Source organism: Ictidomys tridecemlineatus, chromosome 11 (genome assembly GCF_052094955.1).
Source record: "Ictidomys tridecemlineatus isolate mIctTri1 chromosome 11, mIctTri1.hap1, whole genome shotgun sequence".
NCBI classification, from domain to species: Eukaryota; Metazoa; Chordata; class Mammalia; order Rodentia; family Sciuridae; genus Ictidomys; species Ictidomys tridecemlineatus.
Genome location: NC_135487.1, coordinates 128,382,518 through 128,402,791, shown reverse-complemented (window position 1 = coordinate 128,402,791; position 20,274 = coordinate 128,382,518). Strand labels below are relative to the sequence as shown.

At 46.7% G+C, this 20,274-nt stretch overlaps 1 protein-coding gene and 1 long non-coding RNA gene across 3 annotated transcripts in view; one reads left to right on the top strand and one right to left on the bottom strand.

Moving 5' to 3' along the window:
* Positions 1 to 229: 229 nt before the first annotated feature.
* On the top strand, positions 230 to 9,256 carry LOC120890573 (uncharacterized). Its single transcript, XR_005734853.2, has 3 exons — positions 230 to 2,286; positions 4,076 to 4,214; positions 4,589 to 9,256. It is a non-coding gene; the product is annotated as an uncharacterized LOC120890573 (long non-coding RNA).
* Gatad2b (GATA zinc finger domain containing 2B) overlaps positions 8,512 to 20,274 on the bottom strand; it is a 94,799-nt gene continuing 83,036 nt past the window's right edge. The window contains exons 4-11 of one of the 2 annotated variants that reach the window (XM_078027519.1): positions 19,327 to 19,458; positions 18,921 to 19,049; positions 18,406 to 18,576; positions 17,587 to 17,902; positions 15,214 to 15,416; positions 13,801 to 13,911; positions 13,511 to 13,628; positions 8,512 to 12,722 (exon numbers count right to left, since the gene is read on the bottom strand). In XM_078027519.1, the coding sequence (XP_077883645.1) occupies positions 12,589 to 12,722; positions 13,511 to 13,628; positions 13,801 to 13,911; positions 15,214 to 15,416; positions 17,587 to 17,902; positions 18,406 to 18,576; positions 18,921 to 19,049; positions 19,327 to 19,458 (1,314 nt within the window). In that variant the 3' untranslated portion in view covers positions 8,512 to 12,588. The remainder of the gene's footprint in view (positions 12,723 to 13,510; positions 13,629 to 13,800; positions 13,912 to 15,213; positions 15,417 to 17,586; positions 17,903 to 18,405; positions 18,577 to 18,920; positions 19,050 to 19,326; positions 19,459 to 20,274) is intronic. The other variant, XM_078027520.1, reaches the window with a different exon arrangement.

Here is a 20,274-nt window from a genome sequence, read left to right as displayed (position 1 = left end):
CAAGGCTGGGGCACGGGGAGGGGGCTGGGGCACGGGGAGGGGGCTGGGGGAGGGCCTGAGGGAGAAGCCGCAGGAGGGCGGTGGGGAGACGGGGCTGGAGGAGCCTGGAGGCGACTGGGGAGGAGCAGAGGGGGGCTGGGGATCGAGAGGCAGGGGGCGGGGCAGGGCAGGGGAAGGAGGACCTTGGGCACAGTCCTGGGAGCGGGGAGGTCACATGGTTTGGGAAAGGGGCGGGGCAAGCATGGGTCTGGGAGAGACCGGGCCCAGAATGTCCTCCTGGATGTGCCGCTTGGAGAACCTGGGCCTGTGGGCCCCTCAGAGACCACTGTCTGTCCTGCCAGGGCTCCCCAATGCCGGCGGAGCTGTGGTGTGCGCGTGCGTGCGCATATGTGTATCTGTGTGTGCGCGTGTGTGCATGTGCATGCATGTATGTGTGTGCATGTGGGTGTGTGCACATGTGTGTGCGTGTCCGTGTGTCCATATCTGTGCGTGTGTGTGTGCACGTGTGCATACACGTTTCTGTGCATGTGTGTGCGTGTGTTCACAGCTCTCCTCGTGCTCTCTGGGCCATGACTTTGGTGCCTGTGGCCCTGTGTCATGTGTTTGACTTTGAGTCTGTCGAGATGTCTAGTGGGGACCTGGCTTGTGACCTTGGGAGTGTGTGAGGGATAGAATGTGCTTGTGCACTGAGTAAGGTGGGCTGTGAGGTTGTGATTTTGAATCGGAGCGTGTGCGTCCTCCATGAGTGTGTGAGAGCCTAAGCACGTGCCTCCTCCATTCAGAGGCTGGAGTCCCTGTGGCAGGAGGGGACAAGGGGAGAACAGGAGTCCTGGGAAGGTGACCCTGTGGGCAGACAGGCAGCTGGGCTGGTGGGGGAGGGAGGGAGCCACCCCATTGTCCCCCGGGAGCACAATGCCTATGCCTCAGCCCCTGACCTCACCATTGTGCCCACCTCCCCCCTCCCCGTTGCCAGGGCCTGATTGAAAGAGGCCATCAATCAGGCTGCCCGCCAGGCCAGTCAGACAGTGGCCAGCTCTGCTCAGCCAGCCAGGCCCTGCTGTCCCTCCCAGCTCCCCCCTTGCCACCCCCAAACCCCTCCATGGTCAAAGTCCTGTCTTCTGGTCCCTTGCTCAGGCAGAGGGAGCATCTCAACTGAGGGGCAGGCAGTGGGCAGGGGCTGGGCCCCGGGAGACCACTGTGTCCAGGCTGTGCTGACTGTCCCTAAGGCTATGCTGCAGGCTCTGAACTGGCCTTTGCGGGGAGCCTGGGGATATAGTGGGCGCCTGCTGGTGCTGCCTGCCAGGGGGAGGGGAGACACCTGTGTCCACTTCCTGGCAGCGGGATGGTCTGCTGGTGGTACCATCTGATGCCAGACGGTTCCCTGCCCTCCTACTGGAATCCCTCATCCTGTGCCCACGAGTGCCACTGTGTGGCCCAGAACTGCTATGGGAGGCAGGGGGCCGGGGCCAGGGTAGAGCTGGCAAGTGAGTGACAGGGCTGCTCCTGGGGATTGGGACAGAAGTGCACGGGGGCAACTCAGGGGCACCCACAGGACACAGAGCTGCCCAAAGTGGGCCTGGAAGGGTTGGCTCGGCCACTGGACATGAGTGCACAGTGCCTTGGGCCCCTACTAGGCCCAAATAAATGTTTTAATTTCTTTAAAATTAGAAGAAAAAGCATGAATAGGATAATAATAGTCATAATTGAGTTCTGCTGAAAGTTGTCTTTGTATCACTTTATACCAGTGCAGCTGTGAAATGTAAGAATAATTTAATGGAGAAAGACAAAGTTCTTATGACCCACAAAAGCCATAAACCCAAGAAGAGACTTCGGGGGTTGCACAGTGAGGAGAGCAGGAGTGGCCGTGTGGGCACAGAGGCGGGGCCTGGCCTGGGGCTGCTCTTGGGTACTCAGGTGGCCCCCACACTCAGGTCTGTCCTGTTCCCACCAACACCCAGAGTCAGTCGAGGTAGAGGGTGGAGTTGTGCGTTTCCAGTGACTGATCCGGGGGGCGCCTGAGGCCTCCATTTCTTGGGAGCACAATGGCACGGCCCTGAATCCCACCGACCACCACTGAGCACCAGCCAGGAGTGGAATGGGGTGGTGGGCAGGGGACATGGAGCAGGCTGTGGGTTTGTGACTTCTGTATCCTCAGGGTCACACTGCTGCCTGGGGGTATCCTGTACATTACCAACATGAGCCAGGCTGATGTGGGCACCTACCGTCTTGTTGCAAGAAATGTGGCCAGTACCCGTCACAGCCAGGACACCCAGCTGACCCCGACTGGTAAGCAGGACTGGGGCGGGCTGGGGAATGGGAAGGTGTGGATACTGTGGTTGTTTGAGGTCAGACACTTTGTAATTTCAAGGATCTTCGGGATGTCAGGCAGGCTCGCTCCATTGTGGGCTTCCAGCTCACCACCTGGAAGGGAAAAATGGGGTGGGAACCCGGCCGGGGCTCAGCAAGGGATGGCCAGGGGCTTCTGTACTAAGCCACACCAAGCTGGGTGTTGAAGGGTGAGCAAAGAGAAGCAGACCGAGGTCAGCAAGGTGGGCAGAGGGAATTTCCTTATGCAAATGTACCAGGGTGAACCCTGGATGGTTCTGGAGTGAGGGCTCAGTCAGCCTGTGTTTGGGACATGTGTGTGTAGCACATGTGTGTGTGCGTGTGTGTGTGTGTGTGTGTGTACACTTGCACATGTTTTCTCTTTGGAATGAGGATGAAAAGCTTTGTATCTCAGATGAAGCACCCAGGACGCCCCCACTTGCAGGCCAAGTTGGGTGGGAGAGGCAGACTGAGGTCCGGCTGCCTGAAGTGGAGTGGCCACAGGTGTCTGAGAAGTCATGCCAGCATTAGCCACTAGGGGGCTCCCGAGTATAAATGTAAGCAAGTGTATGTGGGAAAGCAGGGGCACCAGGGCACAGATGTTTTAAAACATCTCTGACAAAAGTTCACCTAAGGATGCAAGCTATTTGTTGTTGTTGTTGTTGTTGTTGTTGTACCAGGGATTGTATCAGGGGCACTCAACCACTGAGCCACATCCACAGCCCTGTTTTGTATTTTATTTAGAGACAGGGTCTTGCTGAGTGCTTAGCGCCTCACCATTGCTGAGGCTGACTTTGAACTCACCATCCTCCTGCCTCAGCCTCCGGAGCCGCTGGGATTACAGACGGGTGCCACAGTGCCCAGGGAAAAGTTCTTAATAAGGACATCATGATCTAAAAGTGTATTAGAAAGGCTCAGAAAATATAAGGTGGCAACAAAAATATGAAAGTGACAGCAGAAGGAAGACTAGGGTGTGTGGTACATACATGTTGTTCACAGCTGCAGTCCCTGTATGAGGGCAGCGCTTGGTACAGGTGAGGGTTTGTTGAGTTAAGCAGCAAGACTGTCTCGTATGTGTGCATACTTGTAATCCCAATGACTCAGGAGGCTGAGAGAGAAGGATCAAAAATTTGAGGCCAGCCTGGACAACTTGGCAAGACTCTGTCTCAAAATTAAAAATAAAAAGAGCTGGTGAAGTGGCTCAGTGATAAAACACCCCGTACCAAAAAGAAAAACAAACAAAAAAGAATTTAACAAGTAATAAGTGGGAAGGTGTGGCATCAAATGAAGCCGTGCTGTGCTTTAGATCTAAGATGGGAACGGGAAAATGCCTGCATTTCTCCTAACAGCTGAGGCAGGCTGAATTCTTTGGGGTCTTTCTGGGGGAGGGTCTTCTAGCTCTGGGGTGCCTCAGTAAAGGAAGTTGGCCCCACCCCTTCCCCAGGGGGGCGCTCTGGGAAGCAAGTGTCCCAGCTGCAGGCCCTGTCCTGGGGACACCTGAGGAGCAAGTCCCCCCCCCCCCAGGTAGCTGGGGCATCTGCACTGCCAGGGGACTCTAGGGAAGGAACACAAAGCATGTGGGCTGGAGGGGGCACTTGGAGCGGCAGTGAGTGTAGGGGTGCATGAACCGACATGAGACACCGAATCTCGCCACTGTGTAGGATTATAACGCACCGGTTAAAAAAAAGAAGTGAGGACAGGGGATGGAAGAGGGCTCTCTCTGATCCATTGTGCCATTTCCAACACCCAGGGCACCCGCAGCTGCTGCAGAGGCCAGAGATCCTGTCTGGGCCTCAGGACTTGACGCTCACGGTGCACCAAACAGCAGTGCTGGAGTGTATCGCCACTGTGACAGCCACCAAGGCCGCTTGTCTCCTGGAGCCGCCTGGGTGAGCAGCTGCCCCATCCCCCCACCTTGGCCCCACCCAGTCCTCAGCCTTTTCCAGCCTTGGCCTGAGTGCCTTCCCACAGATGGCCGCTCCATCGCTGTGGAGGGCATTTGAGTCCTGGGCACTGGGAACCCCATGATCTCAGATGTGTGGGTCCAGCATTCTGGTGTCTATGTCTGTGCTGCCAACTGGCTGGGCACGCTTGTCTGGCGCAGGGCACAGGGTGTCCTGCTAGTGCAGGGTGAGCCCCGGAGGGTGGGCTGGGAGGGTCCTGGGAGGTCTCCCTGCACCAGGAGAAGACCCAGGTGGGATGGGGGAAAGAGACAGGGCCTCATGGTGCCTTCCTGCCTTCCTCCCTTCCATTGCCTGCCCAGCTCCCCCAGAGTTTGTCCAGTGGCCAGGGTCTTTATCCAAGTCCCACACCAGTTGTTCCTGTGGCCAAGGTGAAACAGCTCACTCCCCTCTGTCTCTTCCTCAGCTGGAGACATAGGTAAGCCCCAGGTAATGTGGAAACTTTTAAGGAGAGTCATGACTGTGGCATTTGACCAGACAGAGACAGAGCCCTTCCCCCTCACTCACCAAAATTAGGAAGGAGAGCGAGGTGGGCCGCAGGCAGTTCTCTTCAGTCGTGTGGTACCAGGAGTGAAGGGAGGCCTTCTGGGCTTCCAAATGGGCAGAGAAAACTGCTACTCCCAAGATGGAGACCAGAGGTGGACAACAAGGCCAGAGCCAGTTTCCCTGCCACCCAGGAGCAAGAAAGGGTGACCCTCTCCATCTCTGGGAAAAATGGAACAGGGTGAAGGTCAGGGTCCATTCTAAGATGGAGGGAGGTCCCAGACAGGTCATGGTGCCGACACTTTCTGTCTGGGAAGCCTCTTCTGCAGACAGGGGTCCCAAGAATGTCGGGCAGCATCTGAGCCTGCAGCAGACAGAGCTGCAGCTCATGCAGGCCAGGCTCAGAGTAGGGGGCAACTGGTGTGCTTGAGGACTGGGACATGGGCCAGGTGACCATGGCACAGCTCTTAGCCTAGGGCCCTCCAAGTTGGTTTCCTCCCAGATATCATTTAACTCTGGATCCACCAAAGAATCGACCTCGTCTGTTCCTGTTACTCCGGAGTCAGGAGGAAACCAAAGGTGCCTCAGCCCCATCTGGGGAGGGGCAGGCCTGGCCATGGCAGGAGAGAAAGTGGTGTGGGTTTTGTTCCTCCTTCTAGATCAAGAAACAGGAGAATCTGCATCCTTCCAGGCAGCATACCAAATAACCTTCATCTAGGCCAAGGCACTGGAGTTACTCAATAGCGACGACTCCTGCCTTAGAACCCCTCTTGATCCAAATATGGACCTATCCAGAGATTTATAGCTTTAAATGTCCCTTCAAAGTGGAGAAGCAAGACTAGGGGCTTTGTCACCACGTCCATCTCAAAACCAGAATTCGAGTCTGAGATTTGTTTTTCTCTTCCTGCTCAAGCTGAAGACTGACAGAGGGACCAGTAACTGTATTTCTCATAGTCTGAGTCAGCAAATGGGCAAAAGGGGAGCCAAGTTCATTGCCCCCCCTGACCCAACACCACAAGTCTTTCTCTGAGCAACCAAATTCCCATTGCCCCTTCCCAGATCCAAAGCATTGGTCCCTCTTCAGGGGATCCCTCCCCATTTGATTTCTTTTCTTTTTCTTTTCTTTTTTTTTAAAGAGAGAGTGAGAGAGGAGAGAGAGAGAATTTTTAATATTTATTTTTTAGTTCTTGGAGGACACAACATTTTTGTTGGTATGTGGTGCTGAGAATCGAACCCGGGCTGCACGCATGCAAGGCGAGCGGGCGAGCGCGCTACCGCTTGAGCCACATCCCCAGCCCCCATTTGATTTCTATTTTGAAGAGATTAGTTTGGCTTGGGGTCTTGAATCCCTTGTAGAATGGGCTCAGAGGCTGTGGAGCATCCCACTTATCATCCCCTCCAATCTGAGGGGCCCAAAGAGCATCTCTTTACTAGTCCCTTTGCAGTCTATGGCACTCAGCACCCCATGGTCCCTCTTTATCCAGCTGTCATGTTGTAAAATCAAAGGCCCAGCCTCAACCCCAACCAGCCTCTCCCTCCAAAGCTGTTCCATACTGTGCTAAAAAGGGGGAGGGTTTCAGGGAAAGGAAAGCCCAGGGCTTGGGGCACCCCAAATACTGTCGCTGTACTCATGTAGAATACTGCTAGTACCAAGGACAAGATTTCAGAAAGGCTGGGTCCTGGCCCTCCACAGGGGTGCTTTGCACAAGGTGCAGAAGTATCTGTGAGTATAAAATGTAGAAGGGGTTAACAGCAGTCCAGACTTCAAGTCTTCTCCTTTGGTTGGGCCTTTCTTGGAAATAAAAACACAAAATGGAAAGTAAAATAAAAAGGGGTCTGGTTCATGCTCTGGGTTCAAAGGAAAACTTTGAAGGGTGACATGGAGGTGAGCACGCAGTTCTGCATCTTTCTGGAGATGCTGCATTTAGGCTGTTCAGGAAGGACAGACTGCAGCATCCTATGAAAAGAGCAGCAGGAACCCCTACTGTGATAAGGCCCCACCTAAAGAAGCCAGATTTCCAAACGACTCTGTTACTAGAGAGGAAGGGCCAAGGACAGCCAGGAGGCACCTCTCCCTAGGAGAAAATGGGGACCCACTCAACCACACCTGATATCTTTGGACATTAACTCATCAGGTAACTGAAATGGGGGTCTGTGGCTTTTGGGATATTAGAAATAGAGAAAAGAAAGTACACAGAAATAGGAAAGGGCTTTAAGTAATCATAATTAAAACGTACAAATCAAAGACACACCATCAGTGGACTGTAGGGAGTATAAGTGATAGCTCACCTTCCAATTACCCCTAAAATTCTCCCAAACTGCCCCTCCCCCACCCCACGACTAAAGCACAAGCCACAGGGAAATTTAGAAACCATTCCTTTCTTTATTAAACATAGCTTGCAAGTGATAAATATTACAAAGTTTTTTTCTTTTAATCCTTTCTCCAAAAATTAGCTTATTATTTGAATCTGTCACTGCTGAAATGATCAGCAGTATCTGAAACAGATGGGAGTGTATTTACCTTTTTTGAAAACCAGTTTCTATTGGTCTTAGATTTTTCACTTTATTTCCCAAACAATGCAGAAAATTAGAATGAGATTTTTAAAAAGAAATAAAAAGAGAGAGAAAAAAAAGGGGGGGGAAAAAAAGGAAACTTAAGAGTTGTGCAAAAGGGTCTTGTTCCCCTCCCACCCACCCTATTCAGGGAAGGCCATTTCCCATCCCACCTCCCTGCTCCCCACCCCACCCCAAACCCCAATCCATCCTTCCACCTTCACCAAGGCCTCACCCATCATCCTATACCTCTCCAGGCTTTACCAGCCAGGAAGTTAGAGAGTGGGAATACTCAGCCCAGGCTAAGGGAAACTGAGCCCCTGAAGACGACAGACTGAAAAAGCTGCCTTTAGGGGTTCAGACTGGAACTGAGGGAAGGAAAGATGTGGGCTCTTGCATTTTGTCACCAAGACGACAGGGGAAGTTCAATATCCTGTAGCTCACAAAGGAAGTAACTAGACCAAACACTGGGCATCCAAGGTCAACCATCCTTAAGGGCTTTGTAGTTGGTTGAGATGGGCTTGGGGCCTGATCCCTGCTCTCAATTAGAAACACGAGGGCAAAGAGATCATTAGTCTAACTGCCCTCCTGAACATCACTCTGCCACCTCTTACAAAAAAACTTAAAGCAAGGGACTGCCAGCTCTCCAAGGGCATTGTCACATATGTAACTACTTCAACATTAGTCGCTTTCATTTCCTCCCTATTGTCTCAGCCCAACATTTCCTTCACCTCAAGCTGATTTCTGTTTTTGGCAGGAGGGAAGGAAGCTCAGAATCTCAACACTGGTGGCCAGATGATTTCATCCTTCACAGATTAAAAAAAAACAAAAACAAAAAAACTTGAGACCCACAAAAATAACACTACCAAAGAGCACACAGCCAAGTTAGGAGACCCTAGATCTCCAGGCCGTGTCACTCTTTGTACTGGTGTTTATCTTTATTTAATATTCTCCACAGTCCTGGACAAATCGTTCCAGCATTCACAGGAACCCAACCTCACCTCAATTCATAGTCTAAAACTGTGCAGATAGCTGTGGCTCTCAAAAGGTGAGACCTCCTAAGGGGGTCCTTTCTTCCTACCATCCCCTGACAATTCATCTTCAAAGGTCCATTAGACTAGGTTCTTTCTTTTTGTGTGTGTGGGGGTGAGATGGGGAAATCCCTTGCATAAGAAAGCTTGACACTGAATTTTGTTATATAGGTATATTGTATATATGCTGATGCAATCAGAGGGAAAAAAAACAGTGCAAATACAATTACAATTCATAATAATACTTGGTTTCGATGCCCCCGGGGAACTGCCCCATTCCTCGGCTGCCTCCCAAACCCCAGCACTTCCCCACAGTATCAACCTAATGCTGGGGGGCAGGGAGGGTGGGCAGGTTAGGGTAGGGAGTGGGCTCTGCCAAGGCAGTGCTGGTGACCCGGAGGGACTACTCCAGGGTGGGGAGGCAAGGCACAAATTAGGGGTGGGTGGTGGGGGAGGTGGCATCTCTAAGGAGGGATGGGGTTGGAGCAGCTGCCAGTCTCAGTGTGCTGGGCCCGGCCCACTCCCCTACCCACCCTCCACAGCCCTGCCTCCCTACCCCCTCCCCTTCCCCAGAAACCCTTTTGCACGGATCATACACAAACGGGCACATTACAAAATGACATAACACAGTTTCACAATATCCATGGCTAGGGCTTTTTTTTTTTTTTCTTTTTCAGCTTTTTTTTTTTTTCTACACAATGTACAATTCCTTTTAAATGGATCAAGAAATAGCTTATATACACGAATGAGTCCTTGTTATAACATCTCGGCAGCAAATATCATAAGCTAATGAAGATCTTGATGAGAGGGAAGGGAGCCTAGGACTGGGATGGGGTAGGGTGTGTGGAGAGAAGGGTTATGCCTTCGGGAGAAATGGGGAGAAAAGGGAATGGTTGGGGAAAAGGAACAAAAGTAAAATATCAAGAAGCATCTTTACAAAGCAGTTCTACAGCTAATTCCTTTCAAAGGGAAAAGGAAAGGTAACCAAAGCAGGAAAACATTTATCTGTGTCTTTAAAAAAAAAAAAAAATGTCTACCATACATAAATTCAAAAATGTGGGGGAAATACTTATTCCAGAGACGGAGGGAGTCCAGATGCTGTGGTCAAGTGACAAAATAAAACTAACAAATAAGGACCTCTGTCCCCCAGTTTTACCCAAGTCTTGCCACTAATCCACCTGTCTCAGATTTCTAGGGAGTTAAGACACCATCCATGAATGAGTGCTTTTAGTGCCACTAGGTCTGGAGGAAGCCAGGCACAACTTGTGGGACCCTTACTCTAAGAATACCTGGAAATTCAAAGGTCCAGGGTAAAGGACAACTCTGTGAACACAAGGTCTTTCCTCCCATCCTCAGGGCACAGGATTAGTGTCTACAAAGCCTAGGGATGATAGCAACACTAGACTTGGAGGGAATGAGTCAATCAGATGAAAAAGCAGAGACTTGAGGAAGACAGAAGATGGGGAGAAGGAAGGTGGGGAGTGGAGGCTAATGCTTTACCATGATTAAGGAGAACTTGCCCCATCACTAATCCTTGGGAAGGGTATGAAGATGGGATGGAGAGGGTAAGAAATCAAACCTCAGCAATTGAACAAAGGGTCACAGAGCTATACTAGTTAATAAGCAGCGTCTATGTAATCGACCCAGAGGGGATTAAAATAGGGAAGATTCTACCCTCTCCCCTATGGTCTCAGCACCTAAGCAGACACGGGACTATGGGCTTTCCTTCCCTACCACTCCCCATCTCTACACATCTTACTTCCAAATCCCATTTAAGGTGGCCTGGCTCCCAGGGCAGGGACTCAGCTCAGGGCAGGGACAGCCCCCAGCCAGAAGGTATTGCACATTCTCTGTTCCTAACTTTTAATCTCAACTGACAAACTTGGGCACCTTGTACCTCTGAGCACCTCTGAGCTGGGGGTCAGGGAGACATAACAGAAATGGCACTTCATCATGGGGTGGGGAGGCTGGACAGACATGCCACAAGGCAAAATGACTTGTAGGAAAAACATGAAGGGAAAAAAAAAAAAAAGCTTCCAATTTTGTGGAAGAGAGAAAAGCAAAACCAAACGATTTATCCAGTGCTTTCAAAGCACAGAGGGCAAAGAAAAGATGTAAGAATATATCTTTATATATATATATATATATAATTTTAAAATAATCCCAGACCCAGTTCCATTAACCCCCCTCCCTCTCCCACCACTTACAGTCAGGGGTATGACATTCCCCAGAAAAATACTCGAAACGACCTGACACTACCTGGTACTAGCGTCTAGCCTTCAGATCATTTCACCACTTGGGGAGCCCAGACACTGGTTGTATCTCTGCTCCTTTATTAAGTGCTCAATGAAATTTGGGGGAAGGTAGGAAAGAAAAAAAGCCAGGATGGCCCGTAGGGCCAGTATAATCACCCTCAGTGGCACTGGGGTGTGGGGAGTAGAGGCCAGAGTGGGGGACTAAGCCTGATTTCAGCTCCTTTTCCCACCCTACCCCCAAATTTTATGGGGAAGATGTGCAGTTTGTGTGTATGTGTTAATTTTAAAAGTGCCTTTTTACTTTAAAAAAATTATTTAATTTTAAAAAATAAAAACGAGGGAACTTCCTCAGGTGGCTTTCAAGGGCAAAATATTAACTCCTCACACCACTCTGCTAACAGCGTCCCCAGCGAACTCTGGCAGCTTCTGGAGCTGGAGAGGCAGGTGGGTGTACACTACCGAGGAGGGCAGAAACCCTTCCTTTTAAGGGCCTTCCCTTACCTCAAAAAACAGCCTGGTCCATACCCCCTTCCCCCACAGTGTGGGCAAATGGGATGCTAATCTCCCTAATCCCCAGAACAGCAACATTGCACAATTCAATTCATTCTCTACATTAGTAGCACTTAAGAAAAAAACAAAAACAAAAGAGCAAAATTAATAGAATGGGGGGCGGGGGCGGGAGAAAGACAACACTTGTAGAGCAGAGGTCCAGAGTTGGTCTTGAGAGTGAGCTGTTTGGCATCAAGCAGCTGGTTCTGCAGTCTGTGCAGCACAGTCAGGGCAGGACTCCAGGCTGATTAGGGCCCTTTCTCTTACCTCCCTGCACTTAGAGGGTGAAGGACAGACAAATGTATGACTCTCAACTGCTAGGAGAGAAATCTCTTCCTCTATTTTCAACTTTTGTCACTTGACTCATTCATACTCATATAACTTCTAGGACACCAGCAAAAAACAGCCTGGGAACAACCAGGGGCTGTGGTTAGCGGGGGAAGATTAGGATTTTTAAAAAGGGAGAGTGGGGTGGAGGGACAATTTTACAAAGGAAATTAGATGAAGCTATTTTGGGCTAGTTGGCTTGGAACAGACTTCCATACCCCTGGGGTCAGGAGATGAACTGTATTCCTCCAGCATCCAGAGGCCAGGACCTGGTCTCAGTCCTCCTTGGCTTATCATTATGCTATCATACTTCTTTCTTCTCCTTTCCTAATTCCAGGGTAGTTGTTTTAAAGCTTCTCCTTGCAGGTTCTTTCCTTTCTTTCTTAGAGCCAAACATCAATACTAAAACACTGTCTCCTAAATTGCCCATCCCCAAAACACCCACAGCTAGGGTGTTACTCCTCCTTGCTTGATGCCACTCACCCCACAACTCAGGTTAAGTGCATTCAAAATCTTTGCCCCTAATACTCCCAGTCACGTCCTACTTGGCAGCTGAGGATCCTACTGCAATCTGCAATGCTCCTATCATTGAACTGAATGTCATTGTGTTTATAAAAAAAAAAAAAAAAAAAAAGAGGGAGGGAGGAAGGAAGGAAGAAAGAGAGGGAGGAAGGAAGAAAGAAAGACTGTGGGGGGGAGAAAGGTTTAACCGTCCACTGAACAAAGGGAGGACACACAGTATAATTAAAAATGATAATAATTGTAGCATAAAACAAACTTTAGAAACACACGTCAGAGGGCTTAAATTCTCCCCAGGACCTCCTTCTGACCTCTATCAGAGGCAAAGATCCACCTCACTGTTAAAAGAAAATCAAAGAAAAGATAGAGCGGCAGGAGAACAGATCGCAGCAGTGAATAAAGGGGAGGTGGCAGGGCAGGGCGTGTGTTTTCTTGTTGATTTCTATTTTTTGTCTTCTGTTTTTCAGTTTTGCTTTCCGTGTATGGTAGGCACCAGTACAGGCACTGCATGCGACGGAAGTTGGGGGTAACGGGAGAGGAAAGGGTAAAGGATTCAAGGTTGGGGTAGTACAAGTGGAACAGGCGTTATTTCTGTCCACTGATGGACTGCGATATAGACCGGGGAGGGATCATGTCTAAAAGGTATTCACGCTGTCGGTCTGCCAAACTGGGGGCTTTGTGTCCTCCAATGCCAGTGTTCAAATATGCAATGTTGACACCTAGACCCAGGAGAGAAAAATGGAAAGGTATTAAAAGAGGAAATGACACTGCCTTCAGTACTATACCTTGGGGCTGCAGATTTGGAGATGGGGAAGGAACACCAGAGTTTAACTACATCTATCTATGCTTGGCTAGCTTTATTTCTTTTTGAATATTTTTTTTTTTTGGTGTAGATGAACACAATACCTTTATTTATTTATTTATATGCAGTGCTAAGGATTGAACCCAGTGCCTCACACATGCTAGGCAAGTGCTCTACCACTGAGCTAGAGCCCCATCCCCTAGCTTTATTTCAATAGCAACTACCCTCTTATTCCAAAGCTTTAGGGAAAGAGATCTTCCTGAAATTTTAATTCTACTAGGAATAATGAACACATTCCTGATGACAGAGAACAGATCGATAAAACAGCGGTGAGAGAAAAATGATAAAGAGATGGAATCACTGAATCTGCTCTGATTTGGGGGCCAATGATTGTGAAGAAGCAACACTGGATCAGTTAAACAGGTTAGTTGGCCCAACTGTCTTAGCTAAGAGAAATCGATAACCACTTGCTCACTGAAGGCACATTAGATATTAAAATTTATAATGTTAGGGACTGTCGATTTCAACACCAAAACTGTAGTGTACCATGGCTGGAACATAATATAAATTTAGCAAACATCTGCTAAATAACAAAACAGTGAGGAGGTATACCCTAAGGAAAAAAGGCAAAGGAAGGAACAATTCACCTAACAGGGCTACAAGAATTGTGGCCCCTAGGAATGTTCTCAGAGCAGCCCCTCTTACCTGGCATACCAAGGAGGCCACCTGGCACAGACAACTGGGGAGCCTGTGCAAAGTTTGAAAGCATGGAGCGGGCAGATGTGGGAATGCCACGCTGGAGGCTGCTCTGGGGCTGTGGAGCCTGCAACAACGAGGAGACAGTTAGTATAACCTTGTCACAGTGGAAAGTTAAGTAGGAGGCAAAGATCTAGGAATAGAGACAAACAGTACGGTTTTCCTCAGAAAAAAGGACCAACGGGGATAAATGGCTGACAAACCCTGAGAGAAATCAGGATCAGGGGAAAGTTCCTCACCTGCCTAAGTGTATGATGTCTCATGATGGTCTCTTGTTTACTGACACTGGACACAGCTGGAGCCGTAGTAGGGGAAAGGGCTGCCTGCTGCTGTAATCGCTGTTCGATCTCCTGTTGGGAGTCATCAGACCAAGTCATCAGATCAAGCACCCAGTTTCCTAATCAGAACCTGAAGGAAGGTCTTATCGGTAATGTTTACAGTCAGATGAGGGAGATGGAAAAAGAAAGAGTTTGATGGGGTGGCTACTTTGAGATCTCTGGTGACACGAGACCTACATGTCTCACTTATTGAGGGAGGCCTCTCCCCAGGGAAGCTGGATTTCTGAGGGTAACTGGAGGAAGCTGGGTGGTGGCCATGGGCTGACTAATGTAGTTAAGTCTGATGAATTGCTGAGGTTTTATTTTTTAATTCCTGTCTATTTTCCAGAAAGTCCATGATGTTACCCAGACAAAGGACTCTGATGGGTGCTGGAGTGGGACGAGATAGTGAAAAGGATCTAAACTTCCCAACTTTCCTTTCCCAAAATATTCTTATTCTATAACTATGACAGGAAATGATCATATATTCTAACACCACTACTCTTCACTGGGCTTCTTCATAATCTTTTCTTTCCTTTGTCATTTCTTTGTCAAGTATAGACCACAGATAATTAATTCTCTGACAGAGTGTTCTAGTACAAATATAAATCCCTCCCACCAAAATCCCTCCCTTTTTTGGTAGAGGTGATTGAATCCAGGGGTGCTTAACCACTCATCCACATCCCCCAGCCCTTTTAATTCTGAGACAGGGTCTCTTTAAGATGCTTAGGGCCTCATTAAGTTGCTGAGGTTGACCTTGAATTTGAAATCCACTTTCCTTAGCCACCCAAGTTATTATTAGGCATGTACTACCATGCCTGGCTAAAACCTGTTTGAGGAGAAAATGAATTTGAGAATACAGAAACTTCTTTAGTGTTATGGAAAAATCAAGACTCTCTTTTCGCAGGGGGACCAGGGATTAAACTCAGGGGTACTCAACCACTGAGCCACATCCCCAGCCCTAATTTGTATTTTATTTAGAGACAGGGTCTCACTGAGTGCTTAGCACCTCACTGTTGCTGAGGCTGGCTTTGAACCTAGGATCCTCCTGCCTCAGCCTCCTGAGCTGCTGGGATTACAGGTGTGTGCCACCATGCTCTCTCAAGCCTTCTGTTTCTTTCTCTTAACTTCAGCCCTTACCCAATCAGAAATAGTCAAATGGAAATGCGAAAGATAGAATGATAAAGAGGGGAGAATAAAAAGAAATTTAGGTCTCCAGGTCCAGAGGTCTGTGGGGATCACTTGGGTAATGGATAATTCCCCAATCTAGAAGCAACAACCCTTTGGGAAAAACAAACCTACAGGTGGTTGGTGAGTAGAAATCAGAATTCTTACCTGTTCCTGCTGTAGGGCTTTAACAAAAGCATTTTTCAGCCGGTTGGTGTGTTCAGCTTTTAGAGCCTTCTTCTGGTTGGAGGTCATACACTGTTCACACAGAATCTTACCATTCTTTTCTTGCTTCCAGTGAGGGGTGAAATCTGTGCGGCACTGGGCACATACAAAGGGTTCGACCCGCAGAAGTGAGGCACAGCTTTTGCCTAGATGTCAACAAAAATAATAATCAGTGGTTTCCTATTTCCTATCTCCTCTGTTTCTCTTCATCAAATAGATCTTTTCCAGTTGTTTTTCTGCTGAATTAAAGATGTATCCATCTATAATTAAAAAAAGTTTTTATTTTATAAAAAATACAATTTAGAAAAACTTATTTCACTTAACTGTAGCATCACTTTATAAGGAGTTTAGACAGTACCACCCTCGTTTACAAACAAGGAAACTAAGGCTAAGAAACACAGCTCCTTTAACTGACAGAGCTGGGATAAGAATCATGTTTTCTGATTTCCTTGTATATTACATTGAAAAGAAAATGCAGTGTCAATTCAGAATCTAAGTACTCCATCTAACTCAACCAGTACTGGGTATCGACTTAGGGCCTTGCACTTGCACAAGCACTCTACCACTGAGCTTCAACTTCAGCCCTTTTTTAAAATTTTAGTTTGAGACAGGGTCTTGCTAAGCTGAGGCTGGCCTCAAACTTACAATCCTCCTACCTCAGCCGCCCTAGTAGCTGAGTTTATAGGCTTGTGCTACCAAGCCTGGTTTAACCAATACTTCTTGCTTCTTAGCATCTCCTTACTTCATAGTGTACTTGTTCCTGTTTTATATACATTTACAATTCTGAGTTATCAATGTGCATTGGTCACTTCATGATCTGTTTAGAGCCAATACTGAGTCCTCTAGGTGCATTCCACCATTCTAAGGTGTCCCCATAAATACATGTTTGGAAATTTAAGCTTAATAACTTGTTATTAGTCACACTAATAGAAGTTCTACTCATCACACTGTGCATGTGTCATGATATGATATTAGTAGGCTGTTCAGTACTGCCTTATAGTTTTATGTGGTTATATTTGGTTATTCACATCAGTGTGTATATTTCTTCAACTATAAGCATTCAAAAGGCAGGAACCAAATAATTCAGCACAGGGCTAAGGATGTAGCTCAGCTGGCAAAGTGCTTGTCTAGCAATGCACAAGCCTTGGGTTCAATCCTCAGCACCACAAAAACAAAAACGAATGACCATTTGACCCAGTCATACCACTCCTAGGTTTATAGCCAAAGAACTTAAAAATCAGCATATTTCAGTAACACAGCCATATCAATGTTTATAGCAGCTCAATTCACAATAGCTAAACTATGGAACCAACCTAGGTACCCTTCAACAGATGAATGGATAAAGAAACTAGTATATATATATATATATATATACACACACACAATGGAATATTACTCAGCCTTAAAGAAAAATAAGTCACGGCATTTATCAGTAAATGGATGAAACTGGAGAATATTATGCTAAGCAAAATAAGCCAATTCCAAAGAACCAAAGGCCAATGTTTTCTCTAATATGTAACTGCTAATTCAAAACAGGGGGTGAGGGAGAAGAGAGGTATTTTAGACTAGACAGAGGGCAGTGAAGGGAGGTGAAGGGGTGTGGGGAATGATAGAACGAATCTGACATTATACCCTATATGCATATATGATTACAAGACCTATGTAACTCTACGTCACGTACAACCAGAAGAATAAGAAGTTATACTCCATTTATGTCTGATGTATCAAAATGCATTCTACTGTCATGCATAACTAATTAGAACAACAATAAAAATAAAACAACAACAACAAAAATCAGCACAAAGCCACACTAATAGAAGTTCTATTCATCACTTTGTGCATGTGTCATGTGAAGTATCTTTTATTTTTGATACGTGGTGATAAACTTATGGCCTCAGGCACTGCTCGGCACTGCTGAGCTATACCCCTGTCCAGCTAGGCACCATTTCAAGATCTAAATAATACACTGAAAAAATATAAAAGATATATAAATGGGCTGGGGTTGTGGCTCAGTGGTAGAGTACTTGCCTAGCATGTGTGAGGCACTAGGTTTGATTCTCAGCATCACATATAAATAGATAAGTAAAATAAAGGTCACACACACAAAAAAAGGATATATAAAATACAAACACACTACAAGCACACAAAGCTCTCTGGATACTGTTCCCAAATAATCTATAAGTGATGGCAGGTGGTTTGGCAATAGTAAGGAAAGATTATTTAACATTACACAGTACTATGTGATACTCTGCCTATGCCAATCAGGCCTGGCAACCTCTTGCTTAGATAGAGACTGACCCGAGGAAACAGTCTTACCTTGGCTGTCAATGACACTCTGTACGACTTCTTCCAAGCCTACCATGTAGATGAACTCACTATTGGCTGCACTAGGCAGGAAGTGAAGCAAGGGAGCAGGAGGTTTTGGAGGTGGGATCTCCAGGAGTGTCTTTTCCAGCTGTTTACGAAGGGCCAATTTGGCTGCAGCCTGTGAGTTGGCAGCATCGGTCATGGCGCTGGGGCTAGGAAGTGGTGAGGACACTCTGTTCACGGTTCCTGGCTGGATATGGGAGGCAAGGTTCATATAGATGGCAGAGGATGTTGTGCGCTGACAGGGAACAGAAGAACTTGACTGCTGAAACAGATTGAGATGATGTATCAGTGACGGTTGGTATGTGAGAGACCAATTCTTGCTTTTTATCAAAGGATAATATCTGATCCTCGTCTGTATTTTGAGGAAATGAAGCAGTCCAAAGTATTCAACTTATTTATTGAACGAGAACTCTGGCATATAGGAAAAAAGGATGATGATGTTTATGAGCTAAACTGACAAAAGAGGAAAAAATGGGATTCTGTCATGCAACTTTGTGCTTTTTATTACCTACGTCCATTTCTTTCTCTTAAGCAGATGTTTTGCTAATTCAGCTCTGCTATATAAGCTATCTTTTTTTCTCCACTACTATTTTTCATAACTCCTCAAAACTTCCACTTTGGGGAATGAATTCTAGTCAAGCTCCACCTAAATCAACCTTGTCGTCCTAGTTTCTCTATGTACAAAAACTAAAAACCTTTGGCCCATTCAACAAGAAAAGCAAATAAAAAAATTCTGTTTCCACATTAGGTAGGGCTCTTTCTTACCGGTTGATAATTGATGGCGGGATTCATATTGGGTGTTGTGGTACGTACAAGGCCAGGCTTAGGCGGCCCCCGTTGACCCTGTAGCTGGGCTGGATTTGGTGCAATAACACGTTGAGACATCAACATGTGTGGAAGGGTGGTATTGGTCGCTGAACGGATGACACTATGACCCTAAAGGGGAAGATGAGGAAAAGAACCAGTCACAGGTAATATAATGTTCCATAAAATGCAAACGGGAAAATACAGTCTATAATTCAAAACTGAATAAAACCATTAAAACGTAAGACAGACTTGATAAATTTATCCTATAGAGCCTTAGATGAAATTATCAACTCTCTAAATGCTCATTAGTGGCTAGAAAGTCCTTGGCTGTTTGGTATAAACTAATTCTATATGGCTGGACAGTTAGAAAAAGTATGAACCCTCTCGAGAAGTTAGAGATTCTCTAGAGAAGAAAAAACAGAAGAGGATAGGCAGGGCACTCCAACACTAAGATCCTACTATGTGTCGCATACCTGTAATGTTCTCAAATTTTGAGGTTCCCCTTGTGCTCCAGGCCGGGAGGGAAGCTTGGATAAGCCCTGCTGTCCCACATGTGCAGGAGATGGCTGAACAATAGATGCTGCATTTTGTACAACTGGAGTCTAGGAGAATAAAGAGAAAATAAGACTGCAGAAAAGGACAATAATCAAAAATTGACTTTGGTGCATTTTTTAGACTTTTAAATTTCCTTTTCAGTACAAAGCTCCTGTTGACCAGGAGGAAAAACAGAATTCACACACACACTACTCCTAGAGACTAAAACCTGTGGAACCAGAGGATAATGAGCCACAAAGTTAAATCTACCAGGGGTAGGTAGTCTACTCTCAAACCAGTTTTTCTTCTTCTTTCCCCTAGTCCTTTATTTCTAGGACACATTACCTTTTGGACTACATTCTCTTTCTGTAGCTGACTCTGTCTCAGTTTCTTTAACAGCACCAGTCGGGCTTCTTCCAATCGTAGCTCATCCCTCAGCTGCTTGATGAGCTGCTGCCGTTCCTCAATGCCTTTCCCCTAAATAAACATGGAGACTGTTAGAGTAGCAGGTACCCAGAATCCTTTTCTGCAAGAGATAATTGTACTTCTCAGGTCTGAAACTTTCATCTTCTGAAAGAAGCAAATGTAGTAATGGGGTTGTTATCTTTGTATCCCTGGGGAATGCATAATTCCTGGCATTCAGTATGTACTCAAAAAATGCTTATAGATTGAAAGGACAGACCATGTATAAATGCTAATCAGTCAGATTCCTGGCAAAATAGAAAGACCAAAGGGAGACCGACCCCGTTTTCTTTTTTAAAAAAAAAATTTGTTATTTTTAGTTTTCGGCAGACACAACATCTTTGTTTGTATGTGGTGCTGAGGATCGAACCCGGGCTGCACGCATGCCAGGCGAGCGCACTACCGCTTGAGCCACATCCCCAGCCCGAGACCCTGTTTTCTTTCAACATGTTTTCTAAAACCTAAAAGCCACATTTCTCTAAAAAGCTCTTCATATTCTGAGATTCTAGATAAAGTATAAAGTATATTCCCTTCTAGCCCAGTGTTTATGTGACTTGAATTGTAAGGTTTTGTTTTCATTTTCCAAAAAATGAATCCTACTGAGTATAATGGCTTATATATACATGCTTTTTCAAACTATCTTCTCCACTTGATTATAACAGTTCTCTCTTAAAGGGCATACCCTTGAAGTTCAGTATCATCTCAAAGAGTTTCCATCAATAGGTAGTTATTTAGATTCAAAAAATAAACAGTGAAAAACAAAAGTAGGGCCAGGAGTGATGGCACATGCCTGTGATCCCAGCTACACAGGAGCCTGAAGCAGGGAGATCA